The 21945-nt window shown below is 44.0% G+C and overlaps 1 protein-coding gene and 1 long non-coding RNA gene across 2 annotated transcripts; one reads left to right on the top strand and one right to left on the bottom strand.

Moving 5' to 3' along the window:
• Window positions 1–1126: 1126 nt before the first annotated feature.
• LOC128341303 (maestro heat-like repeat-containing protein family member 1) lies at window positions 1127–16235 on the top strand. Its single transcript, XM_053287669.1, has 14 exons — window positions 1127–1257; window positions 1490–1651; window positions 1883–2047; window positions 2263–2390; window positions 3233–3364; window positions 3806–3885; window positions 4523–4622; window positions 5216–5311; window positions 6674–6778; window positions 9995–10130; window positions 10615–10709; window positions 11208–11360; window positions 11464–11542; window positions 13294–16235. The coding sequence occupies exons 2-14, from the start codon at window positions 1498–1500 to the stop codon at window positions 13344–13346; spliced, it is 1476 nt and encodes a 491-aa protein (XP_053143644.1). The 5' UTR covers window positions 1127–1257; window positions 1490–1497; the 3' UTR covers window positions 13347–16235.
• LOC128341304 (uncharacterized) lies at window positions 7547–9741 on the bottom strand. Its single transcript, XR_008314335.1, has 2 exons — window positions 9384–9741; window positions 7547–7784 (listed from the first exon to the last, which is right to left on the bottom strand). It is a non-coding gene; the product is annotated as an uncharacterized LOC128341304 (long non-coding RNA).
• Window positions 16236–21945: the final 5710 nt, after the last annotated feature.

Raw genomic sequence — 21945 nt, 5'->3', positions numbered from 1 at the left:
TTTCTCTAGTCATAAGTCTAAAGTATTTGGTTATCATGGCTATGGACAGAGGCGCTCTTACCCCTGGACTTCCGGGCTGAAGTCCAGGGCATCCAGTCCCCTTGGGGGTCCCCAAATCCTTTTTAGTCTGTCCCGGGTGGTGTGGTCACGTTAAAAATGTGTGTGAAATAGTGTTTGTGTGTGAGAGAGGAGCCTTCAAAAACCTTTAGGTCCATGCTCCAAAATTCCCTAGGTGCCCCTCTGATTATGGAGCCGGTTGTCCAAGAGCCACTGAAAACATATCTAGAAAATCAGAAGTAATTTCAGAGGCTCAACATAGATTAAAAGCCACTCAGAGAAATGTCACAATGGAACTCAGGAGGAACAATGGTCCATTGGGACATGACCTCACTTGTTACAACTCCCCTTTGCTCACTCATCGGTCACATGAGCAGAGGTGCTATCTGGGAGCAGAAGCATATGCTTTTCTCTGCCGTGTTATAGTGTTGGATCACTATATTGACAAAAAGAGAGAGAAAGAAAGCGTGCACACGTGCATCTGTGTTTGTGCTTGAGCTTTCTGTTAGTCAGAGAAACACAAAGGGAGCAAGATGTAAGTAGGATTTCATAGAGGTTTCTACTTTCTGATTCTATCATTCTCTTTGTGATTTCAGGAGAGCCTTGGGGCTTCCTCCTCTCTATCTAAGGCAAGCATCTTTTTAATAGAGGTTGTCCTCAGGACATGCTCTAATGCTTCAATACACCTGTGTGTGTATCTTCATGAGTCCAGGTGCTGGACCATTCATTTGACCCTTTTAAGCAAAGGCTAGTGCCACCTACTGGCTGGACATATTAGAGCAACATTTCCTAACAGGTGGCCCAAGCTCAGTCTAGGGGCAAAGAGCAGGAGGACCCTGCAAGCCCCACCTCTCATCTTCTTTCCACTCGGTTCTAGGCTGCAAAGGCTGCGGACCTTCCTGCATAACCGGAGGCCCAAGTCTGGTCCACCAGAAGGAAGCAGCAAGAGAAAAGAAGAGGGTGCCACAGTTCCCATGGCTGCTCATCCCAAGAGCTGGCACTTCATTGCCTGCTGCAGAAAACCAAAAGAGCAACAGGAACCTGAGCAGCAGGGCGGGGTTGGCATCAGCACTCCACCAGCCCCTCCCAGAACAAAATGGTATCATCTCTGCAGGAGGAGGGAGGCTGTTGCTGTCAAGAATGGGAGGGATGCACACAAACACAGGCAAAGATCCAGAGGACTTGAAAACCTGTCTGGAGGTAAGGAGATGCTCAGGATTGGGGGGGCAGGGTGGATTTAGGGGTTGAGAATCTTAGAAACTGAGGCCAATAGGTGAGGCTGGGATGCAAAGCAGGTTCCCAGGTCGCTATACTCTTCCTAAACAAAGAGGGATCCAGTGAGAAGAAACTGGGTCCTTCTTGGAGGAAGGACACAGATGGGTGCATTAATATGTCTGCACATTCTTCATGTTCTTTCCCCCATATTCATCAGTGAGCGGTATGCACTGCTCCCTCGACTCCTCAGACCAGTCCCAGCTGGAGAACCTAGAACTGGTTGAGGAGGTCATGGTGGACCGCTCAACACAGACGGTCTGGGAAGACCAAAGTGATACTGAGAGGCAAAGCTCCAGAGCAGATTGGAACCAGTCTGGAGGTGAGGAGATGCTCAGGATTTGGGGGGATTTAGGGGTTGAGAATGGAGAATCTTAGAAATTGAGGCCAATAGGTGAGGCTGGGAGGCAAAGCAGGTTCCCAGCTCGCTATACTCTTCCTAAACAAAGAGGGTTCCAGTGAGAAGAAACTGGGTCCTTTTTGGAAGAAGGACACAGATGGGTGCATTAATATGTCTCCACATTCTTCCTGTTCTTTCGCCCATATTCATCAGTGAGCAGTATGCACTGCTCCCTCGTCTCAGACCAATCCCAGCTGGAGGACCTTAAACTGGATGAGGAGCTAACCGTGGGCAGCCCAAAAGAGCGGGTCTCCAGATGGGAAAACATGGGCTACACGGACAGCCAAAGCTCCAGAGCAGTTTGGAACCAGTCTGGAGGTGAGGAGATGCTCAGGAATTGGGGGGATTTAGGGGTTGAGAATCTTAGAAATTGAGGCCAATAGGTGAGGCTGGGAGGCAGAGCAGGTTCCAAGGTAGCTATACTCTTCCTAAACAAAGAGGGTTTCAGTGAGAAGAACCTGGGTCCTTTTTGGAAGAAGGACACAGATGGGTGCATTAATATGTCTGCACATTCTTCCTGTTCTTTCCCCCAGATTCAGTGGTCAGCAGCATGTACTGCTCCCTTTTCTCCTCCAGCTCCTACCACTCTGAGGTGGAGGACTGCAAAGTGGATGAGGATCTCATCGAAATAATCCACAGGCAAATGGAGGACAGAGAGGAGGTACAAAACCCCACATCCCAGGTGCTTCCTCCACAGGTTGCTTCCATGTTCTGGACCTTTACCTTTCCAATTGCTTTTCTGCCATCAGATGGAAGGGAGGGGGGTGGGCACGAACGGTGGTTCCACATGACATGTCATATAGGACTGTCACGGTGATATTCCCTGTGAAAATCAGCAATGCCTCTCCCTACCGTCATGATCTTACTGCATGATGATACTCAGAATTAAGCCCCATTCAGCACCTGCCCCTTTATTTCATTTCTGCCTCCTCAGTCCTCACTCCTTTCTTTCCAAGTGGCTTCTGCAACTTGGGCTGATTCAGGGGCACACAAGTGAAGAGGAAACAACTGAGACAAGTGGCAGAAGCCTATTTAAGGATTTCCTTTAAGGGACGGAAGTCCTGGGAAGCCTCCAGAGTGCCGTGCCTGGATATTCTGGCTCTGCCCTTGCATTTTAACTCCCAAATTGCACCACAAAGAGGGTGTGGAAAAAGACAAGAGGGCATCATTGGAATTACTGGAAAGTGCTGGGTTGCCCTGCCCTCCGTGTCATCTGGATCCCCTGAAAACACTGAATGGAGGAAATGTGTGCCTCTGGGGGGAAATGACTGGAGCAGAAGCAGCCACGGAGCCCAGAACAGTTTCCATAGTAGCCTACAGGATCCCACCCCTTTTGATTCCATCCCCTTTTCAGTTCTGCCATCTCTCTGTGCACTAGCAGAATGCTATGCAGGGTGGGAAAGTCCTCAATTCCTCTCTCATTCAGAGCCACCGCAGGATGGGTGCTGGACTCTATCAGAATGTCCTCTCTTACCTAACTGCTTGACTCTCTTACAACTTCAGAGAGCCAGCAATCAGGATGAGGATGTCCATTTCCTCGCGGTCCTCTGTGCTTGCTGCAAGGCTGCATATAAGAGCGGCCAGGAGAGTCTGGATCTCCCCTACAGCAAAGGACAACTGATAAAAGCAATCGTGGTGAGTGAGAAAGAGGACCAGAAATCGAGTGAAAAGATGGAAGTTAAATAAGGGGTGGGACTGGGAGGTCAACACATTTGTGTAATCAATATAGATTCCGCCTTTTAACACCAAACTGCTCCCAGGGCAGCTCACAAGCTTATCTTGAGAAGGTTCTGTAAAAGAAAGGCTTGCGGATTTGCTAGAGAGTAGGACAATGCAGCCTTTTGGAACAGGACCACTAAGTCCACTTAAAAACAGCCACAAGACTGCGGAGTACTTATAATTCCCACTCAAGGGAGTTAAGTGGTCGATCAAGATATAGACAAGTGCTTTGGAAGGAAGGTTGGAAGGTTGGGTGAGGTTGGAAGGAAAGCTCAAGAGTGGGCTGAAATAACCCCTACTAGGAAGCATCATGAATTGATGCTTCTCTGCTCTGTTTTGGCCCTTGGTCTTTCTCAGGTGGTGATGGAGAAGTCCCCTGTGGAGTCTGGGCCTACCATTCTCCTGCTTTATGCCATGGCTGCCGTCTCCTGCCTCAGGTATCTTTTCTGGGAGAAGGGGGATCTCTCTTCACAATAAGCCAAGATGACTGGCAAAAGGGGTGCAGTGAAAGGGGCGAGTGAGGGGAGAAAACCTTCAGAGCTGCTCAAAAGCCCCAGAGCAGTTAAAATAAAGGGGAGAGACACGGGCAGAAAAGGAAACGGAAATTGCCTATAAAAAAGAAGGGGTCTTCCCTTTGGCCCACAACACTATCAGTACAAGTGGCTGGAAAAAGAACGGGGATGTATTGGCTCTGTGATGGCCCCAGCGGAGTTTTGATTCCTCTGGAAGCTGCTGAAAATAAAATATTTTTTAATGCTGGACATACAGTAATTTGGGCTTAGCCAGAATGCGAAGCCATAATTCGGGAGGGAACAGAGTCGTGTCTGAACTGGCCCGATAGCCTGCAACGACTTTGGGGTAAATCCAGCTGATATGTGGACTCACGCTCTCTATTCTGGAGGAGATTCGAACTAAAAGCCATGTGTGTAAAAGCTCCAGGTAGGACTTGGGGGGGAGCAAGGTGTGGCAGAAATTTGCGCCTCACCTCAGGCTCCCAAATACCTTGGGCTGCACCTGAGGATGACAGCCTCTCCCCCACCCTGCATAACTTATGTTTCCCCTCTACCCTGCCAGCAAAATCAAGCCTCCAACTGACCCAGAGCTAGAGTCTGCGATCCTGCGCTTCGCTGTTCGCGGGGTCATAACAGTGCAAGCAGGACATGTCCACAAACAGGTACATTCTTATGGAATTCATCAAACACACCTCCTGGAGCCATGATTGTTAATTCCCTGAGATACCTTCTATCTTCAGTGGGCAAACAAAGCAGAGGAGGTGATTCACGGGTGCTGACACAGTCTCTTTCCACCTCCTTCATTGCATGGCTCGTGGGCCGCTGGTGGCCTCGACTTTCCTGTCCTCACCCCCGGCTGACGAGGCCCATGCTCCCCCATGCCTTCTGCTGTGCCTTCTGAGTAGCAGCGAGAGACGGGAAAGACAGGAAGGTGCCTGGAGAGCCCCCTCAGTGTGCACACTCCCCGCTCGCCACTGGGTCACATGCTGCTGGGGTGGGGGCACTGGACCAATCACAGGCCTGTGGCAGAAGGCAGAAGGAGATGTGGAAGTGGCAGCAGAATAGGCGAGTGCCGGCAGCCTCTGCCGCATAACCAGTGAAGGTCACTGGTCTATTTTGTCATCCGGAATCCATGGAATGGCTTTGATGGAAGGCTCTCGCCTTGACTGTCCTGAGCTCCTCTTTGTTGAGATGCTGGAGGGCGGGGCCTGGGGGGAGTGCCGCAATTACACACTGGCTCTCTCTTTTCTTTCAGGCTCTGCACAAACTAGCAGCAGACAATCTGGAGCTGATGCTGAGGGGTTTTTTGTCAGAGGCCCCAACCACACAGCATCTCTTGTCCCTCCTGGAGGTAAGAACATTGAAGAGGTGGTGAGGTGGGGAGGAGAGCCCGGCAGGGAGAGATAGACACCTGGGCCACATGTAGTCAGCGGGAATGCCCACCATGCACCACTGTGGCTCTTCTGTGATTGGCAGCCCAACGGAAAAGGCAGGAACATCATGCGCAATCTCATACAACATGCTGTTGAACAGCATCACATATGCTCTACACATCTCTGAATAAAAGCTTGATCAGGAACAGTATCCCCAAATCAAAGAGACGCAGGAGAGAAACAACTGAGCAGACTCACCTGTTCCATCCTAGAGATCTCTGGGAAGCCACTCACTTCCTCTCCTGGACACAAAGGGCTAGACTATACATGCACAGATTCAAGAGGTAAAGCTTCTCCTTGAAAGCACCACTTCAGGGAGCAGGTGGCTGAGCAGATACTTAAATGCTCCCTGTGGCAAATCAGTACTGCCCTTGACCCTGACTCCCCCCAAAAGGATTCTCAACTTGACTCTTAGCCAATATAAGGGCATAGGGGAAGAACTGACACCAACTCTGTGAAGAAATTCTGCTATACGTGTACAGGAGTGGCTGGAGGAATAGTTTCAAATCCAGGCAAAGAGGCATGAGAAAGCTAGATAGGTACCTCACAGGTGCATCACACAGGCTTCCGACACCTCAGTATGAGCAGTTGACAGATTCCCACAGAAAAACAGAGGGCAGAGGAGGAGAGGTGAGAATGGGAGGAAATCCGACTCCTTCTTTCCAGACCAGAGGCTTCACTGGAGTCCCTGACTAAGTCCATGCGGGAGGCAGTTGTGTGATGAGGCACGGGGATAGTCAAGAGTTCATACGGCGTGACAGAGACAAAAGGAACTTAAAAACAGGACTATGACTCCCTGTTTCCTGGAAATAGCCCTGAGAAGCCAAGCATTCCTTTTATACGAAACATACCTGTTTGTTTGTTTGTTTGTTTGTTTGTTCAATTTCTATACCGCCCTTCCAAAATGGCTCAGGGCGGTTTACACAGAAAAATAATAAATAAATAAGATGGATCCCTGTCCCCAAAGGGCTCACAATCTAAAAAGAAATGTAAGCGAGACACCAACAACAGTCACTGAAGGTACTGTGCTGGGGGTGGATAGGGTCAGTTGCTAAATAAAGTCAGGCTTTTGGTTTATCATTTTAAAGTTTTAGGTTTTAGAGTTTTTAATCTGTGTTCTAAACTCTTTTAATTGGGTTAATATTTTAACAGGGTTTTTTTTAAGATTGTGAACTGTATAGGGACTTGCATCTGGGGTGGTATAGGGCCATGTTAAATACTGTAAATAAATAAATGTTAGCTGCATGTAATGAGATTCTGCGGTGCTGTTTCTCTTTCAGCACATCAACATCTGGATCCTCTCCAGGAATGCCCAGGAGAGAGCACGAGCCAGCAAACAATGCGCCAGCTTGCTCCGCTTTAGTGTCATGATGCCTGATTGTGATGTGAGTATTACCACACACAGGTTGGCATAACTTGGTTTTGAAGGCCAAGAGAGTCCTTGTTTTGGGAGGCAACCATAGCAAGAGAAGCAAGTGGAAATCCTTATTCTCTTCTTGCTTTGTGGAGTGAGTCTGAAGGCTGGACTCCTTGCATCGAAGTGGCCTGAAGACTTGTCCCAGTCTCTGGAGCTGTTTCCTTTTGAGCTCACATTTGTCCCTTCGATTTGAGGGCAACAGAGGGAAAGCCAAGAATCAAAGTGGGGAAGTGAGATTGGCCTTGTCTGCACCTTCCTCTGGTCTCCGAAGACCAGAGATGCATTTCATGGAGCTCTGAAACCAGGCACAGTTCTAGCTCAGGATAGCGGGACTCTGTGTACTAAATTCAAAGCTAATCAGTCACTTGGCTGATTTTTAATTTTTTTTTTTCCTGACAGGGAGGGCATTTCACTTTTTTCTTTTTTAATTTCCCCGTTGATCTTGCACAAGACTGCAATCAGCCACCAGGTGGCAGCCTTGTGCAAGAGCAACAGGGAAAGCACCCTCCCTGTCTAAAAAATTATTAAAAATCAAACCATTGTCTCAAGGGCTTCAAATTTAATACACAGAATCCTGCTATCATGTGCTACAACAGAGCTTGGTTTAAGAGCTCCATGGCCAGCCCTCCCCAACTTAAGAATTTTTTTATAATTTTCCATTGATTCCTATGTTAGAAAACAAAACAAAAAACACCCTTGTAGCTGGCAATAGAGACATGTCGCAGCTTGGCCAAGATCCATGACAAATTAATTTTAATTTTTAAAAAATGAAGGAAGGAAGGAAGGATTTCAGGAAGGAAGAATTTTTAAAATTAAAGAAAAAATAGAAATGAATGAATGGAAGTTGATTCCAGGGCACAGGAAACAAGTCTGCCCAGAGTGCTATCATGTCAGCAAAGACTCGGCAAAGCCACCCCTCCATCTCATCTTGATCCACTTTATCCGTGGGGTCTCTCCACACATCAGCATCGTATCTGCAGAATGACAGAGTATCCCAGGAAAACATTTTAGGAAGTGCAACTCTTTTTGGATGCAGATACTCTGAATTAAGCTCCATTTGTAAAGATAAAACCTGTATAATTCCGCTTGCTAGGTGAACAGTACCTTGCTGACATAGTAATGAATTTGGTCTAAAGCCCACCCTCATAGGAATGCACCCCAAGCCCCATGTGGAAAAGCTCCAGGAGGGGGCAGGCAGAGTAAGAGAGAGGTGATAGTTAAAAATCAGTTGGATGACAATTGGTCAGACAATGAAGAGGGAGAAGCTAAGCTGGAGGCTTGGGTCAAGGGAGGAGTAGTGAACAGGAGGGACTTTTCTGGAGAAGAGAGAAGTGAGGCTTAAGGAGAGGCAGAGGATAAATCCAGAGAGGCGGAGGGTAGATCTGAACGTCCTGAGAGGGGAGGCACATCAGGAAGAAAGCGATCAGGTTAGGCACCTAACCCCTATGTGGAGAGGAGGAAAAGTAAGAAAGAAACTTAACTCAGAACATTTCTGTAAGCTGTAAGTTATAAGAATTTTAACATCATTCTGAAACCACTATGCTTATGTATATCTGAAACCTTGTTGTAACCATCACGCTTAGATTCCCCCCCCCCCAAAAAAAACCCCAATACAACTTGTTACTTAGGTATGTTTTATTTCCTCTCCCTCAACACCAGCAGAAGGACTATGCTATCACACAAACAAGATGGGGGGAAAGTGAGAGTTGGTCTCAGATCCTTTCTAATTAGGTCTGAGTGGTGGTAGCAAAGTTACTCTTGGCAGCAACGTTACTCACAGGCCTCTTATCCTTTCATCTCAGAGCTAAATGGGCTTCTTTCAGCCTGTCGTGTGGCAGAGTTTGCTCTTCTGGCAACATACCTGTAGGTCAAGGGCGTAGCAAGGTTGGAGTGGGCCCAGAGACGAGATTTTAAAAAGCCCCCCCCCCCTCAAAGTCCAGGGCCTCCACACACCCCAGGCCCCCAAGGATTTAAGTCTGATATTTCAAAATAAGTATGCTGCCTAGAAATATATTTCACTGAAGACACACACACACACACTTCACAATATATAGTGATATACTTTGAGTACTATATATTTGTGCTACTTTTAATGCCCAGAACACACTAGAAACACTAATTATTAAAATGGGACCCTCGCTGCAAATTAGCAAAGGAGACTTTCAACCATGCAGTGTGAGCCTATGTATGTTTTCTCAGAATTTTGAATAAATTCAGTCAAGTTTGATTGCAGGAGGTTTTTCACAGGAGGCTTTTAAAGCCCTTTTACACACTTCTCCTCTGGAATGGAGGTGCTGCATTCACATGTTGGCCAGATTGACCCTGAAGTCCCTGCGAGTTACTGGGGAGCAGTTCACACATAAGAAAAATAAAATAAAAGCACCACACATGCTTCACAGTTCTCACTCAGACCTTCTGGGTTGCAAAACAAGCCAGCAAATATTCCAAGCTGTTCTAAATTAAATATTCAGAGACGTCTCAGTCTCTCCCCGTCCACATCAAAGCCCCATGGCAAGCAGATCCCTATATATGGGCGGGGGGGGGGTGACCACAAAAAGGAGTTCACATTCTACCTGGCAAATGCTGGGCTGGGCAGAGGGGTCTGCTGCAGAGAGCTGTGGGGGCCACTCTGCCTGCCTGCCTGCCTGCCTGCCTGCCTCCTTCCTTCCTTGCTTGGGGCCTCCCTGCAAGCCAACTCCAGTTCAGGCTTCACTGAGGCCTACACGGAGGCCTCCCTGGAAGTCCTGCCCACCCGCCCATCAGCTGGGAGGCGCCAGGGAGAAAAGGAGCTCTTTGCAGCTGGCCTGCTGCTTAGATGGCCCGCCAGGAGGACGAGCAGGAGAGAGGCAAACAGGGCAACTGGCTGAGGGGCCTTGGGGCGGGACAGGGGGCAGTGGGGAGTCATGTGAGGTATCCCTGGTTGGGCCCCCAGGCAACCGCCTCCCCTTGCCTAATGGTAGATACGCCCCTGCTGTAGGTATCCAGTTCATCCTGTCACGAACCCCTTGCCAAGACAGAGAGGAAAATGCACCCTCTTGGAGGGGCCTGCTTGTCTATTCACGTTAGGAAGGGAAGAGATGACTGGTCTACCCAACCCAGGAATATCCATTGCCCATGAAAGAAGGGGAAGGGCTGACAAAGCAATGTGGATGACAGAGATCCCTCTCATTTTCCTTCCTGCTAGAACTCTGCAGAACTCCCCAGTTTGGGCCACCATGTGGCGAAACTTGGAATCTGCATAATGGATTGCAGGAAGGATGTCAGCCGAAACGCCAGGGAGGGAATCTACCGGCTCCTGGAGGTGCTTCTCCACCACAAAGGTAAGGAAGCTGGTGAGACCAACACTGCTTTCTAGATTATTATGTGTTCTATAACAAATGCCTTAGTTTCAAATACCAGTAAATAAGATTATAGTCCCTGGTCTTTTGTCTTGGTCCATTTATATCCACTGATTTCAGCCGAGTCCCTCAAAAGGTGCTTCAATAAGGGTGTGTCCTCCACAAAGATGACTCTGCTAGTGAGTGACCAGCAGCTGATTCAGCTGGATTTCCTCATCTCCCCTTCTCCACTAGACCCCATCCTATAAGCAAACATGGAGACAATGAGTATACAGGCCCTCTCATAAAACAGACTCGAACCTCTTATTTCTGAAGTCTGGCTTCGGACCACTGCTGCAGTGAGCCATGGCGGGGTTCAGGCAATTCCTCTTGGGGGGGAATCCGGAAAGACTCCCAGCCATTCTGTCAGAAACCCCCTATGTCATCAGGATGTATAAATATTTATCCCCTGATGTTTCCTTCTCAGGCCAGAGCAGCAGAGAAGCTGGGGAGCTGTGGAGCCGGAGATGGCAGGAGGAGGAAAGAATTCTGGCCTATCTGAACACCGCCAGAGTTGGGGAGGTAAGAAGATCCCTCTGTGTGGCTCCCTTGGGGGCCAGAATGGCCCATTGTCCCCCTCTTTGGGAGTGTGAGAATGGGCAGAGGCATCCTTATCACTTTCTGCATTCAAGAAGCGCCAGAATCAGCATTAGGACATCTTGACACAGACCTCTCCAGAGACACAGTGGGCTAAATAACTGCAGTGCATGTTAGTTCATGGAAATGCGACTTTCAACCTGCTGTAGTGGCATGACACCTTGATAAGATAATGATGATTGCTTTGGTTTGGAATATCTACATCTATCAATGCACATGGTCCTTTACTGAGTAGCCTGAGCAGAAGAGCAGGTCCTTCCCCAAGCACCTTGCCATCTCAGTTCTGACTGTGGAGGAGATCATAGAAGGAAGGAATGAAGAGGGAAAATAGGAGAAGCAGTGCTTATGAGCTGAATGCATGTGAATCAAGTTGCACATCTTTGGGCTTCAGGGGAATTAATTGAGGCTGATTCTTGATTTTAGGTTTTCAGGGAGATCTTTAATAAAGATCAGCAAAGATCCTTCCTGAGGACCACGATTTGGGCCATTAATCATCCCCTCCACAGGGTTAAGGAGGCTGGACTGATCCTGCTGTACTCCCTCCTGGGCAAGGCCGATGCACTGATGGGGTATGAGGTGAGCCACTGGTTAAGCTGCATGGCAGTGGGGGTGGGGGGTGGCATGTAATCAAAAAGGGCCTCTGATTCTGGTGGGTTGGGCATTTTCCCCATCTCCCCAGGAGGAGGAAATCCGGAGGAAAATCTGGCGTCGTCTCCGCCAAATCAAAGAAAGCAAAGGGCTGCCTGAAGAAATCGAAGGTATCTTAAAAAACCAAGGTAATCTCTATTTCCAAGGAATTGGGGAAGGTAAAACCACATCCCTGGAGTCACAGTGCAGGTAGAAGTCCTTTCCCCCACCCAAAGCCATCCCCTGTACCATAGCTGGTCTCAGGTGTTAAAGGTCCCAAACATATTGCTGTAATGTGTGTGACCCGGACTTCCCAAGGGATCATGTCTTGATTAGTCAGGAAACCTTATGCAAGTTCTTGCATTAAGTCAATCCTTTTCAGGCCACATGCACATGTGCAGTGCATCCTGGGAAGATGGAACTTTTGGGAGAGAAATTCCTATAGTTCCTTGCTTTTTCAGGTGCTACAGGCTCAAGGCAACATCCAAGGACCTCAAATCTAAATCTAGTAGTCCTATTATGAATGTAACCCTCCCAGCCACCCTCTCCTCCTGCTGCCAGGACCCAGAAATTCAATGTGGACCTAATGCAGAATTCGGGCGAAATTTATGAATGTGGATGCTTATCTAGAAAATGAATCCACTAACGTGGGATTTTTTCCAGAGCCAGTTTTGAGCGGCCCACCTAACTTCCATGGCACTTAATACAAGCTACGGCTATGACTTGCTTTCTAGCTGCATCTTTTATATGCTGTGGCCTCAAATGATTACTACCACAGTATTATTCTAGAAAAAATACCAGCAATGACATAGGTCCAACAGGGTTCTTTCCAGGGGCATAGCAAGGTTGGAGTGGGCCCAGAGACAAGATTTTAAAATGGGCCCTCCCTCACTGAAGTAGAATATATATAATATATATCCTATGTGTCACAATAGAACATCATTCTAAATTATTTTTAAAGGGTTTGTAAATTGTGGATGATGCAAGTCTTTTAATGGTACTAGAGAAAGACATGCTGTTCTGGTAGCTCCAGGTCTTAACACTCACATCAATTTCGGAGGATGAATACAACTGAAGGAAGCCCGGGTGGGTGTGTGGCTGGGGGAGTCAGTCATGTGACTAGCCTCTGGGGGGGGGCCTCCATGGCAGTGGGCTCCCAGACAACTGTCTCCCCTTGCCCTATTATAGTTACGCCCCTGGTTCTGACAAGGACTTATTGAAGTCCTTGCATTAAGTCAATCCTTTTCAGGCCACATGCACATGTGCAGTGCATCCTGGGAAGATGGAACCTTTGGGAGAGAAATTCCTATAGTTCCTCGCTTTTTCAAGGACTACAGGCTCAAGGCCACATCCAGGGACCTCAGATCTAAATCTAGTAATCCTATTATGAATGTCACCCTCCCAGCCACCCTCTGCTCCTCCTGCTAGGACCCAGAAATTCAATGTGGACCTAATTCAGGTGAAATTTCTGAATGTGGATGCTTATCTAGAAAATGAATCCACTAACGTGGGATTTTTTTCAGAGCCAGTTTTGAGCGGCCCACCTAACTTCCATGGCACTTAATACAAGCTACGGCTATGACTTGCTTTCTAGCTGCATCTTTTATATGCCGTGGCCTCAAATGATTACTACCACAGTATTATTCTCGAAAAAATACCAGCCATGACATAGGTCCAACAGGGTTCTTTCTGTGAAAGAACCCACTGCTTTGGAAGCAGACGGTACTATTTGCTTTGAGAGCCTGAATGCTAACACCAGCTCCACATACAACTCCTCCACTTAGTACATTACGAGTTCTACAGTGATTCCCATCCCTAACACTTTCCTTAGTCAAATGGTGCTGGCATCATTATATTTTTCCTTCTCTTCTCTCCCATTCAGGTGACTTACTGATGGACCTTGGCAGTGCCGCTAAGCCGACTACCCTCCCATGACACCTTTCCTTCCTTTCCATATAAAACACTCAAGTATAAACATATCAAGAGAAAAATCATATAACATCTTAATTAAATGTATTATGTATTATCATAAATGTATGTATCATATGTATCTTATCATAAATGTATTAATCATGATCAAAATTCCTCAAAGGGATCAGGAAACTGAAATAACACCTTTTAAAATGTGGATACCCTCAACGATTACAACATCAATAGGACATCAGCCATATCAAGAGATTCTCTACAGAGGCAAAACAAATATGCAAAAAGAAGAGAGGGTCCCATTTTGGTAGACTTTCATCCTGCCTCACCAAACTATCACCAGGCAATAAAAAGACAGCCACCACCCTGAGAGCTTTTCCCAGAAGTTCAGAATTTGCTTACAGCAATAGCTGTCAGAACATCCATGTGTTGCTTTCCATCAACCACCTAATCTATACAGACGATTACTGAGAGCTGTCCTAAAATCACTGATCAGCAATCCTGGATCACACCACTGTCAATCCAGCCGCTGCATTACTTTCACTTTTCTAAAGAATACCATCACTTTTAGCAGTACCACTACCAAGAAAACCTATTACATCTGGGGGAAACTCATCTGTACTTCCACCTGTCATATATATTAAAGAGCGCAGATGTCCATATTGCCATATGCGCTATGTAGGCAAAACATCCTCAGACTTGAAGCCATCTTTCAGGAAGCACAAATCTGCCATCTTAACAAAGAACAACCTATGGGCAGATACTTCAACTCAGCCAACCATCATCTCAATGATATGGAGATCTAAGAGCGCCTTTCATCCAACTGCAACATCTGGCCATCATTCTTTTCTTGTCACTTGCCCTTGGACTCTGCTAACATGGCATTCTTCACTGCCATCTTATGAACTGTATGTGCTCACACACATCATGACGAACGCTAATGGAAGCCACCATGGGACATCCACACCTACAGCTTCTCTTGCTGCATCATTTCGCCTTTGTTCTAGCCACACAGGAGTCTTTTTGCCAGGAAGTACTGCAGGTATAGGCAATATAAGTAATTCAAGCACCCAGAAAGAAAGAAGAGAATAATTGATTAGAAATACATTTTAAAATGTTGCATAATAAAGAAATACGCAAACCCACTGAAATAAAACCTTCATAGAGTATCCACATAAGAAATCCAACACTTAATGATCCGCATATAAAAAAAGATCAATAAAATCAATACATGTAAATTTCCCCACTCCGATTTATTTATTCAGAAGCTTTCAGAATCCTGAGTCTAACAGAAAGAGATGATTTTTTTTAAAAAAAATTATCAATTCTCCATTAGTGGAGCTAAACTAATAAACGGGGGTGGGGGGACTAAACATCTGAGAAAATGTTAGAAAAATTCAAAGTCTTTTCAGAACCATAATTCTAATAAGAAAAGATCAAGAAAAAGAAAAGCTCCTGCCTGCAGACTTCCCCAATGAAAGCTGTAAATTTCGTCTCCATAGGTTCAATGCTGGTAGTGAAAGCTCTAAAGTGAGAATGTAGTTATCTGGTCATAAAACCCTTCATAATGCAAACCAAATAAAGCAGGAGGATCCCTCAAGCAGAACTTAAGCTGATTAACATAAATGCAGAACTCTGTGCCAAAACTATGAAGCAAGAGCTTAAGCAGATCACATTAATCACTTCCTACTGGCTCTCTTCTCAATACACAATACAGCCTCCTAAAAAGTCCATGGGAGGTTCAAAAATGATGGAAACACAGAGACTGAGGAACAAAAATGCAAGGAATCCTGTTAGTACTTACAAGCTCAAAAGGTATTCTCAATTGTGGGAGTGTCATTAAAAACAAAAGGGATAGCGACAAAAATAGATCTAAAGTCTAATGAAAAAGATTTTAAAAAACGATTTTGAACTTCCCATTCGACTGTCCAGATAATCCAAGGGCTTAGGAAAGAAGAAAGTTAATTATTAGAGAGGAAGAAACTGACCATGCGAAGACATGAAGTATGGATATTTTAAACCCAGAGCCAAGACAAAATTCCCAACCCATGCACACCAAATACGAGACGTTTTGGCAAATGTTCATGACTGGCATCTAGAACCTATTATATAAAAACGAGATGAACAACAGGGAGGAATTTGAGAGAAGGGGGAAAAGTTAATTTAAAGAGAAGAGGAGATCTTATGAAATACTAAAATGAAATTCCTCAATGAAAAATCAAACAAAAAAATAACTGCATCTGGAACTCTCAATCTTCTGAAAACCAAATACATCTTCAGTGCCATAATCTCATGCAATACCATCAAATCAAACTTCAGTTTTAACCCATGATTTGAAAAAATAGAGAAAAAACAATACCCTTTAGTATAAAGATTTTCCTCTTCACAAGAATTTTTGATAACAGCTGTTAAATTAACAGGGAATCCATAAAACCAATTCTTCATATTGGAAAAGACTAATTACATGTACAGGACAAAAATATAACAGTAATTATAATTATAGATGAAATGTATAAATGTATAAACTAATTTCCCCTAGTCTCTATAATACTTTTGGAAACTACAATAACAGGGAATCCAATGGGGAAAAATTAATCAGCTTTCAGTAAAATCTATCTCTTATAAGTAAGTTCAACCTAATAGCTTCAACAGATAAATTCACCTATATGCCTTTAAACACAGATTTCCCTATTCACCAATACCATACATTTGCTATTTCTTCAGAGGGAATAAACTGAATATGTTCATATTAAATAAGCATATAATAATAGCTAAAATAACAAACTAAACATATTAGTATAAATTGTGATAACCTAAATGTATACATTTTTATCTTGAAATAAAGCAATAGGAATTTAAAATCTTATTAATATTAAAAAAGGATAATAAAAGTAATGGATTTAAAGGGGGGGGGAGGAAAGAAAAACATATTATTTAATTCTCAGGTATCATTTACTTCCCACATCAAAGCAATATAGTAAAGAGTCCCAGAGGAATTCAGATCGAATAAGTAGATACTATTAAGAGTCTTTCCTAGTCCTTCAAGGGGTTAACTTGAAAGTCTTAAAAACATTCCAGGTAGAAAGATAAGAGGAAACTCTGCTGGGAGACTAAACACTGCCGGAACTAGCTCCTTACGAAAGAAAGCTTGTGCATGGGGAAATGTGTTATCAGGTTACGTGTAGTAAATATAAAAAGCCTTAGGTCTTCTATTTGTGATCATTCCTATTTCAAATGTTGACTTTCAGGCCAGACTTCTGAATAGGATTTACAATGCTGGGTAATATTTCTACTCCATCAGTGGTGGTAGAAGGTATTCATCCAATTAGTCAACAGCAGAAAATAAAGAGAGTCCCAAAGTCCCTAAGGATGCCGAAACGTTCAAAGTTTTTTCTTTTCCCCTGTTTTTCCATCACCATAATCCATACTATAATGAAAAGGAGGCATCAAAAGCTCAGAAAATAAGAATCCCCTTTCCATTTGTCTCTACAGTCCCAACTTCAATAATGTTGCTAAAAGTTCCAGGCAGCAAGCAAGAGACATAAACATAATTGTACCACAAGAGAGCTTCTGTATTCAAACTTCCATATACATACTGTATTCAAACCATTAAAAAGTAAAAAACCCTCATTCATGTATCTGTTCCATCCTAACTTCAATAACGCTTCTAAACGTTCGAAACAGAGAGTGCCACACAAAGAGCAAAGGACTTAATTACCAGCCATAAAACACTTTTATCAGTGCCAGAATTCCAGTGCTGTGATGATGACGACGACGACGACGATGATTCTTAATTCGATTTCTACACCGCACTTCCAAAAATGGCTCAGGGCGTTTTACAAAGAGAAACAACAAACAAATAAGATAGCTCCCTGTCCCCAAAGGGCTCACATTCCAAAAAGAAACATAAGACACACACCAGCAATAGTCACTGCAAGTACCGTGCTGGGGTTTGGATAGGGCCAGTTACTCTCCCCCTGCTAAATAAAGAGAATCACCATGGTAAAAAGTGCCTCTTTGCCAAGTTAGCAGGGAGATAATGAGTAACTAGAGCATCAAACGCTTTGCAAAACCACTCGCAGGAATTCTTCAAGGTAAAACTAAAAACAGATTCAAATAAGATGCTGGTTACTGTGCAGAACAGTAAGCAGTAGAATCACACATTGGTCATGTAAGACTTCATTCCTCACCCAGCCAACCCTCTTCTTAAGGCCGTTTACATAATTCCCTCTGGAAAAGTCAGTAGGAGGCTCAAAAGTAATAAAGACAAAAAAAGGGGAGGCAAGAAGAAGTAAAAAGAAATGCCAAAGATCTTGCAAGCTCAAAAGCCATGGTCATCTCAGAGATTTGATAGGAAAGAAAAAAGCCGTTCTTCAGAAGGCATGTTGTTAAGCCTGTCTCCGTTCAGCCTGATGCTTAATGCAGAAAGGTCTCTGCTGAGGGTTCATCCAGGGTCCTCCAGGCTTTTTCAAGCCTGGAATCTCCACGGATCCCCCCCCGGGGGGGGAGGGGATGCGCCCTGCACGCATTCTGATCTTTATGTAGCCGATGAAAGATAATTAGACCAAACGGGAGCGGAAAGCCCTGGCAGCCAAATTGTCAGGTACTTCCCAGAAGAATGCCATCTTGCTTCTCTGTCCATTCCTCAAACCTATTGGGGGATCTCCAGTCTCTATTTGTATTAAAATCGGGTAGCTGAACTATCGATGCTACTATCCATCAATATAGATCTAATTTGAAACCATACTAGCCATGGTATTTGAGATCCTGTTTCTTGTTCAATCTCAACCTTCTTGAATAACCTCTTATTTCTATGGACGTCTTTTATTCTATAAAAATTCTTTCCCTTCAACATCTTCAAATAAGCCAATCCATATTGATCTTCCCCACTATCCAGATATGTTAATAAAGGTGTTAGTGGAGAAATATCTTTCTTATAGAATTAAGTAGATTTCTCCTAGGAATGAATCCAGATTGGTCGATATGAACAATTTTATAACTAATTAATTTAAGTCAATTTGCCAATAATTTAGTATACTGTATAATTTATAATCAACATTAAGTAGCAAAATTGGTCTATAAGAGCTGACTTCCTGTAAATCTCTACCTATTTGAGGAATTAATGTTATTTTTTGAGTCATACCACGAGGGTGGGAAACATGCTCCCTGACTCAGAGCATTCATTAAAATTACAAACTTTGGTATAATAATTTCTTTACATTGGCTAAAAAATTCCCCTGTCAAACCATCCGGTCCTGGAGATTTGTGATTCTGAATGGTTTTAAAAACATTTCTGCCTCAGTAAATGGTGCATCCAAAATCTTAATATCCTCTGGAGTTAGTTGTGGGGTACTAATCTTATCTAAGTAGTTAAGAATTTTCCCCTGTGTTGGGTTATGAGAATTATATAATTGTTCAAAGAATGTAACACACTGATCACTGATATCTTTAGTGTTAGTGATGGTTCGACCTTTATCATCCTTTATTACTTTTATAAGCCTCTTCTCCTTAACTTTCTTTAATAACGATCTTGTTAATAACGATCTTGGCTAACGATCTTGTATTTCTATCACCATATTCATAATAACTTTGTTTTACATAACAGGTTGAATAGAAATTTTTGTTGTTTCCAAAACCACTAGCTCCTTCCTTTTCTTCCATATTTGCTGAAAGGTATTAACAGACCCTGTTCTATGAAATATTGCCAATAAGTGTTTAAACTCCAACTCTAGTTTATCACTCATTTGTGTTGATTCTTTTTTAATCCTGCTCATCTGATTAATTCACTCCCCTCTAATAACAGCTTTCATCACATCCCATTTCATTACTAATGATGTTTGCTCCTTATCATTTTCATTTAAAAAAAAAAAATTCTTAATGTTTGGGCCAATTGTTGCTTTGCCATTTGTCCACAAGTAATCTAGCTTTAAAACGCCAAACTGGAGAGAATAAAATTTTCTCCTCTAATTAGATACTGCTTTAATTGTGTTTTAATTATGTTTTAATAATTTTAACTTTTTTGTTTTAATTTTTGAAATATTGTAATCTTTTATTGGCTGCTTTTATTGTTTGTAAACCGCCCAGAGAACTTGCGTTTTGGGAGGTATAGACATGTATCAAATAAACAAATAAATGGAATTTAAAGATCACTGGGGCATGATCCGAAACAAGAATGGGTCCAATTTCTCCCTTATGAAATTTTATGAAATGAAATTGAGTTAACAAAGTATTAGATGCCCATATATAACCCAACCTAGAATAAGATTGGTGTCTTCCTGGAAAAAAGGTCAAACTTTTGCAGAGGGATTAAGCATTTGCCAAGAATCTATAAGCTCATATTTATGCATCAATCTTTGAAAGTTCAACGATAGTGAGGCTTGTTTCTTATAGTGTAAAGAGCTTGATTTATTCTCGTTAGATGACTTAGTGGCATCAATATTAAAGTCCCCCCAGGCCGCAACACGATATTAGTACCAGCAAACCTTTTCATTTTCCTCATTGTTTTCTGAAGGAAGTCAAGATGTCTCTGATTTGTAGCATAGATAGAGGCCCAAGTAATATCCTTATTGTGCAACTTCTCCTTAATAAAAATAAATCTTCCATCCTTATCTTTCAAAAAAATTTCAACAACAAGATCAATGTCAGCTTTAAATCAAATACCAACCCCTCTTGCTTTGTTTGGAAAACTGTTTTCCAAAATATTTATCTGCAGTATCATCTATCTTATAAGTCTCTTGTAAAAAGACCACAACTGGGTTAAAGGATTTAATATAGATATCCTGGCCCTTTTAATTGCATCCCCCAAACCTCTCACGTTCAAGGAAAAAAACCATACAGTAATCACTCATTTTTAATTCTTAGTTCTTGCTGACAATCTATAGAATTATTTCTCTAAGCCAGAATGCATGGGGATGCGTAGGGATGCATGGGGATAACTGGTGGAATGTTCCAGCCTGAAGAGGAGGGTGGCCTGTGGGGAGGAGGACCACCGGTGGGCAAAGCTCCGCCAGCCTGAAGAGGAGGGTGGCCTGTGGGGAGGAGGACCACCGGTGGGCAAAGCCCCGTCAGCCTGAAGAGGAGGGTGGCCTGTGGGGAGGAGGACCACCAGTGGGCAAAGCCCTGCCAGCCTGAAGAGGAGGGTGGCTGGCGGCCCAAGGCCGCCCTGAGGAGGAGGCAGCAGCCGAACAGCTAGCCCCGCCTTGCCTGGCCCGGCTGCTGAGGTCAGGAGGAGGTAGCGGCGGGCCCTAGCCTGGCTGCCAGGAGGAGGGGGAAGAAAGTGGAGGGGGACCAGAAGCAGGCAGAGAGGGGAACAGCCAGTCGGCTGGCTGGCCAGCCAGAAAGCTAGCCGTGACAGCATCGGGGGGGGGGAACGGCTGGGCCCAACTAGCGCACAGATGCTCTGTGTGGTGTCAGCTAGAAATGATTTAATTTCCAAATTCCAGATAGTTCCAATCCTCTCAAATCACCCATTTCTATCTTAGTATATCCATCTATAGAATGCAACATAATGTATTTAAGGGGGAACCCTTCCCTGAAAACCCTCCCCTCCAACTGCCTCCTCTCCCTGTCACCCCTTTCCCCCCTCCCTTCCCTCCCTGGTGCACTCAGACCAAAAGCAAACATTGTTGCAGAGAAGTTAAATTCTCTAACTTTTTGTGGGGGGGGGGGAGGAGCATCAGCTCACCCTCTCTCCATTCCAGCCCAATATTCCTTATAACCAAATGATTATTTAACTAATTACTTATATTCACCCGGCCCAGCTAACCACCTTAGCATTCTCCTCCCTTCTTCCTCATTTCTCTTTTAAAATTCACGTACTATAGTAATTTATCAAATCTTCCAGCTGCTTCTCGTAGGTTCCATATTTCACAGTTCTAAGTTCAAATGGCCTAGTTTCAAAGGAGAGAGTTTTTTAAAAAAAAAATCTTGGCAGAGATGCATATCTTAAACAAATTCTTCTGTTTCCCAGTTAACTCAAGGCTAAGTTGTATAGTTCTCTGTGAGACGTTTTAGCCCAGCTACTTCTTTTTGCATTTCTTCCAGAGATGTAATAACTTGCTTCCCTTCAGGTTTGAAGATAATTATTTTAAAGGGAAACCCCCATTGGTATCAAATCCCTTTTGAAAAGAGAATCTCAGTTAAAGGCTCGAATTCTTCACGCCACTGCAATGTTGCTGTATTGATATCTTGAAAAAATACTACTTTCTCATTATTCCAGATTACCCCTTTTTGATGGTCTTTATAAAGCACTCTGTCCTTCAAGCCAAAATTAGCTAATCTCACCAGGACGTCTCTCGGTTTCTGTGTTGAAATCTTATATGATATCCTATGAACTCGTTCCAGATCTCTTTCTACAGTTTCCAAGTCTGAAGACAACTCGTTCATTTTAGTGATAACATCAATAAGCTCATTAAATCCACATTTGGCAACATCGCACTAATGCCCCCAATTTTGAAAGTATTTCTTCTATCGCGATCTTGGATAGTCGCCATAGTCTCTCTTACTTCCTCCACTTTTTTCTGAGTAGCAGATAATTCTAGGGTATTCTTAATCGCCAGATCAAAGACATTACTAGCTGTTTGTCCAATATCAGAGATTTGCAGTCCTTAAA

Source organism: Hemicordylus capensis, chromosome 1, assembly GCF_027244095.1.
Source record: "Hemicordylus capensis ecotype Gifberg chromosome 1, rHemCap1.1.pri, whole genome shotgun sequence".
NCBI classification, from domain to species: domain Eukaryota; kingdom Metazoa; phylum Chordata; class Lepidosauria; order Squamata; family Cordylidae; genus Hemicordylus; species Hemicordylus capensis.
This window is presented reverse-complemented; position numbering and strand designations above follow the sequence as displayed.